General features: G+C 41.0%; 1 protein-coding gene across 1 annotated transcript in view; it reads right to left on the bottom strand.

Annotated features, from left to right (window-relative positions):
- Nucleotides 1–6,027, bottom strand: part of PRC1 (protein regulator of cytokinesis 1) — a 29,684-nt gene that overhangs the window by 19,569 nt on the left and 4,088 nt on the right. Inside the window, exons 2-5 of the mRNA XM_023508809.1 lie at nucleotides 3,488–3,620; nucleotides 3,148–3,270; nucleotides 630–863; nucleotides 383–553 (exon numbers count right to left, since the gene is read on the bottom strand). Of these exons, the coding sequence (XP_023364577.1) occupies nucleotides 383–553; nucleotides 630–863; nucleotides 3,148–3,270; nucleotides 3,488–3,620 (661 nt within the window). The remainder of the gene's footprint in view (nucleotides 1–382; nucleotides 554–629; nucleotides 864–3,147; nucleotides 3,271–3,487; nucleotides 3,621–6,027) is intronic.

The raw sequence follows: 6,027 nt of genomic DNA, 5'->3' as shown, positions 1-6,027 counted from the left end.
GAGAGGCAGAGGCAGGAGACTCTCTTGAACCCAGGAGTTGGAGGTTGCTATAAGCTGTAATGCCACAGCACTCTACCCAAGGGGATAGCTTGAGGCTCTGTCTCAAAAAAAAAAAAGAAAAAAAAGAATAATTTTTAATTAAACACTAGGCTAATCAAATGGCTGATTTCATCCAAAATTTCAATTTCATATTCTTAGAACTACATGTAAATTAAAAAAACAAAATCAAAGTTGTATGTCATATATTACTATCCTTATCCTTTCTTATTCTTTTAACGTACATTGGCTCCTTATTTGAGACTGCAGAAAAAACTGTCATTTTTTTTTTCAAACTGCCATGTTCAATGGAGAGACCCCAGGCTGAAATTTAAAAAAATATTACCTGCCGAAGCAACTTTTGTAGTGTTGCAATATTCTCCAAAGATAAACAGAAAGCATCTTCATCTTCACACACCACATCTCTTTCAAAGCTTGTGTTTGGTGTGTGATCTAATTCTTCCATACACAGTATGATCTGTTTCTTTATGCTGACAAACTCCTGGTGCCGAGATGCCTAAAACAAAACAGTTCCAAGTAACTCAGAGGAAAGCCAAACAGACCTTTACGAAGTGTGCATGTAGGCAATATACCTTTGTTTCCCTCAGTGTTGCCACATGTTGTCTAAACTGATTCAGCTCTTCTAAGCTGGGGACAGAGGCACTATCAGTATTATAAGGGGGCATACAAAGAATTTCACACAGTTCTTGGTCTTGTTCTCGAAGTAGTTTTAGTTCCTGTTTTCTCTCCCATTTCTGTTTTCGCATGAATTCCACTTGTGTGCGCAAATCTTTTTCTAGTTGCAAGATGGTTGTCTTTCCTTCTTCCTGTATAAGACAATGTATCACTGATATAAGGTTCCAAGTGAGTTCCTTCCCATGAAAAAAAGGACAATGGAAAAGGGCTAAGATGACAGATTTTTATTTGTAACCTACCTATAGGTCAACTCATGGCCAGTGGAAGACCCTAGTATTCCCAAGGCACACAAGACCCAAGCAATCCTCTTGTCTCACCGTCCCCAGTAGCTGGGACTACAGGTGCCCATCACAATGCCTGGCTATTTTTAGAGAAGGGGTCTTCCCTCCTCGTTAGGGAAGGCCCCGGTAAGGAAAGGTGAATAAGTACTAGGGCACTTTTTCTTTTCTTTTTTCCAATTTTTAAAATTGTGGTAAAATACATCATAAAATCTGCCATCTTAACCTTTCTTTTTTTTTTTTGAGATAGGGTATTGCTCTGTTGCCCAGGCTGGGATACAGTGGTACAATCATAACTCACTGCAACCTCTAACTCCTGGGTTCAAGTGATCATTCCACCTTAGCCTCCCAAGAAGCTGAGACTACAGGCATGCACTAGCATAACAGGCTAATTTTTTTTCACCTTTTATAGACACAGGGTCTATGTTGCCCAGGTTGGTGTCAAACTCCTGGTGCAAGTGATTCTTTTTTTTTTTTTGAGACAGAGCCTCAAGCTGTCCCCCTGGGTAGAGTGCTGTGGCATAACAACTCACAGCAACCTCCAACTCCTGGGCTCAAGTGAGTCTCCTGCCTCTGCCTCCCAAGTTGCTGAGACCACAAGCACCCGCCACAACGCCTGGCTATTTTTTTTCAGTTGCAGCCATCATTGTTGTTTGGCGGGCCCGGGCTGGATTTGAACCCGCCAACCTTAGGTGTATGTGGCTGGCGTCTTAGCCACTTGAGCCACAGGCGCCAAGCCGGTTCAAGCGATTCTTACGCCTTAGCTTTCCAAAGTGGTAGGATTCTAAGTAAGAGCCAGTGCACCCAGCCCATCTTAACCAAAGTGGATTGGCATATATTGCTGTGTAACTATCAACATCATCCATCTCCAAACTCATCTCATCTTGAATTTCCTACTCATTTAACAAGTCTCTATTTTTCCCTTCCCCAGTCCCCTGGCAACCATCATTTTACTTGCTGTCTATGAATTTGACTACTCTGTGTACCAGATCACTTTTGCAAGAAGTATAAATGGGTTAGAAAGCTTTGGGGTAGCTATAGGATGACATATCTACCTCATAGCTAAATGCTCATGCTAATAATCCTATCACTATCACTTTAGCAATAAAAATCAATTTAGTAGCTACTGTTCATCTCTTAACTGGTAAAAAGAAGAGAAAAGTGGCAGTAATATGTCCTATAAACTTGCAGGATTTCATTTAACATTGGTGTAATAGGAACTGCAAAGTAACTTGAGGGAGATGTACCTCTGTACACCTAACTTCTCACCCAATTTCACATTGAAAAAAGAAAAAAAAAGAAAAATTAGTTGTCCAAAATCAATTATATTTATGCCATTTATGTTGATTCCAGGAAACCCCACTCATGTCATGGTCTGATTGCTCTTGGCTGCCATATATAAATTATCTATCCTTAAGCCTATAAAGGTGGTCCCCCTCCTAGGCTGTCTCCATGTGGATACCTAGGTAATTTTTCCTGTTGTCAAATCAAGAAAAAGACCTGAGAACCTACTGGTGCAGCATCACTTCTCCAAGTTCCACATCTATACTAACTTTTATAATCGTGGCACTGTTTTTACTGATTCTAAACAGAGAGTAGTTTCCAGGCCTATCTGTTATTCATCAGTTCCTAACTTGTACTGGACCACAACATCACAACCTCTCACACACACAGATGACAGTCATGGCATGCTCTGGATTGTGCACTGCTGGGTCAGTGGTATGAAGCTTCTTGGGTATAAAAAACCCACAAAGTTCTTATTTTTTTTTTCCTTCTTGAACATTCCCTCATAGCACTAGTTATTTTTGCTTCCAAAATAACTCTTCATTTTCTTTCAGAGAAAGAACAGCACGGTGCCATATGTGCCTACCTCAAAGTTTATAAATTCAATATGACCTCCCAAGCAAAACTACAGCAAAAGCAATTGTTCTGATTACCTATCAGTTGCCTTACCTCCCTCTACATCTGTGAAAATTACTTTGCTGTGGACTAATTAAGTAGCCACCACATTTTCTACACTTCCCATGCCTAGCACCATTCCTACCAGTAAGCCTTCTGCCTACAACCCCAAATAATGCTCCTTCCTAAACCTCAGACCCAAGCCAGACTCCCCCAAACCTGATAGAGTGCCATGGACCTGAAATGGCTCTATGTGTAACTCATTGCACAGAGTATTCAGCTCTTTCTGACAGAAAGATATGCTTTTGATGAGCCTTTCCTTCAGGCTTTCCTCCTCAGCAATCATCATGTCCAGGAGTTCCTACAAGAGAGAAAATAGTCTCAAAAATGGCCCACAAGGGAAAAAAAAATAGGAAAACTCTCTTATTTCAGAATTTCAAGAAAGGATTAAAAAAAATCAGGATGAACCTATGATATTCTAGTGCAGTGATCAAATGTCACTTATGTATGCTATTGCAGGGGCAACACTAACATCCTTACCCCATTGCACTGCAAGAGACCAGAACTACTTAACTCACCTTGATATGCTTCTTGACAACCTCTGTTCTTTGTAATCTCTGGTCCTCTGGAATCCCAATTAATTCCCATATTTCCCGAAGATGATTTAGGGCTTTCTGGAGACATACTATAGATTCCTCCGCCAGTACCTCACTGAAAAGCAAAAACAGAAGCCTGATTCACAAGTCACTGCTTCCAGACTAAAAAGCAGGGGGTTTTGTTTTTTAAAGAGTGAGGTCTCCCAGGCTGGAGTCAGAGGCTTTAATCATAGCTCACTGCAACCTCCAACTCTTGGGCTTAAGCACTCCTCTCAACTCAGCCTTTCAAGTAGCTGGGATGATGGGTGCTCACTTCCATGCCAGACTAATTGAAACTTGTGGGGGGGGCTTAAAACCCATAGCACAGTGGTTACGGTGCCACCGGCCACATGCACCAAGGGTGATGGGTTTGAACCCAGCCCAGGCCAACTAAACAACGACAACTGCAACAAAAAAATAGCTGGGCCCTGTAGTGGGCGCCTATAGTTCCAGCTACTTGGGAGGGTGAGGCAAGAGAATTGCTTAAGCCCAGAGTTTGAGGTTGCTGTGAGCTGTGACACTACAGCACTCTACCGAGGACAACAAAGTGAGACTCCGTCTCAAAATATATAAATAAATAAAATTTTAAAAAAAAGACTCAACTGTGTGGGCTGGGAGCAGTGGCTCACACCTGTAATCCTAGTACTCTGGGAGGCTGAGGCTGGTGGATAGCTTGAGCTCATGAGTTCAAGACCAGCCTGAACAAAAGCGAGACCCTGCCTCTACTAAAAGCAGAAAAACTGAGGCAAGAGGATCTCTTGAGCCCAAAAGTTGGAGGCTGCTATGAGCTATGATGCCAAGGCACTCCACCCAGAGGACAGCTTGAGATTGTCTCAAAATAAAACTAAATAAATAAAAATAAAATTTTTAAATATTCTCTTCAATTTTAATTCTTTCCTCTTCAAAAATATTTGACTGAACACTTAATTCAAATTCTTGGATTTCTCTGGGACTTTCAAAAGACTGATTATTGCAGATGGTAGTACTGAGTGTTTGGCTGCTATTTCTTATCATTACATACCAAGAGGTATGTTTCAAGATTTGTTTCAAGATGTTCACCAGGTCCAGCTTAGTGAGATCAAGTTCCCCAGAGACCATGTTTCTGTAGTTCTCTAACATCATATCCCTATACAAATTGTGTCCAGGTATTCCCACTCCTCTGGAGTAAATTCTATGGCCACATTCCTAAATGTCAACAGTTCTATTTCCTGACTTCCATGTTGTACCAGCATCTTCTTTACAAACATTGTGGTGACTGTGGCACCTGGATCTTCCAGTGTGAAGGAGAAGGAGCACTGAACACGAATTGAGCTTTGTGGGCTGATGATCTAAAAATTGTTTTAGAGATGGGCGTCTCAATATGTTGCCCAGGTGTCTTTTAACTCCTGGCCTCAAGTGATCCTCCCTACCTCAGCCTATTGGAGTAGCTGGGATTATAGGCTTAAACTACCACATAGCTACAAATTCAGGAACTAAATAGAGTAGTTTCTTAGTGGCCTCAAGACTAAAACAAACTGAAAACAAACATTCATCTTAACTCACTCTTAACCACTCCCCTTCTCTTTCCCCTGCAAATATAACACTCGCAAAGCAAACTTCAGTATCTTATTACATCCTAGAAATTCAATCTTCTGAGTAATCCTAAGAATCTGGACTTCTGTCAATGATCTACTGTTATCACAGAACCAGTCCAATTGGCTCAACTCTGTCAGTAACAAATGTTGAGATGGCTTTTCAACTGGGATGGACCCCCAGGTAGCAGGTCACATAATCTGAGCATGCCCTGATGACCTAAGCCTTCCCAATTTGTGACTCCAAAGCTGGCTAGAATGAAAAGTCAACCACTGGCAGACCCTACACATTCACAATGAGGAAAAGGGAGCAAATTTAGACGCAAGGGGTGCCCTGTTTTCTTGCAGTATGAACCAAGGGTAAGAGCCTGCACTGCCCCTTTGTGACCAAATATACCATGCCTTGTTGCATTTTCCTATCTCCCTCATAGCTACTCTCTGCCTATAAAACCTACCCTAGACTTCAGTTCAAAGAGACAGATTTGAGTGTTGCCTCCTGTCTCCTTGTCAGTTGACTTTAAAATAGAGCTTTTTCTTTTCTCAAAAGCCAGTGCCACAGTATTTGTTCCAGATAGCAAGCTCATTGCTCAGTAACACTACCTACGGCAGTACAATACATGCTTAAATTAATAAATACTGTTATATAAACCAAGAAAAAAATCAGTAAAATAAACTAGCGCAAAAGATTGCTGGTGAGAAGCTCCTATAAGATACCTGGCAATTTATTACTCTTGTTGTTGTTGTTCTTAAATGACAACTAGTAACCCAAAGAATGGCTAAAATTAAAAAGACAAACAACATCTAGCGTTAGTGGGAATGAAGAACTTTCATACACTGCTGGTATGGTATGTACGTAAAATTGGTACATACCAATTGGTACAACTATTTTTGGTACAACTATTTTAAAAACTT

This window comes from Otolemur garnettii, unplaced genomic scaffold (genome assembly GCF_000181295.1).
Source record: "Otolemur garnettii isolate 467f Iridium unplaced genomic scaffold, OtoGar3 scaffold00277, whole genome shotgun sequence".
NCBI lineage: Eukaryota > Metazoa > Chordata > Mammalia > Primates > Galagidae > Otolemur > Otolemur garnettii.
Note: the sequence above shows the minus strand (reverse complement) of the source record. Positions and strands in the feature narration are given on the sequence as shown.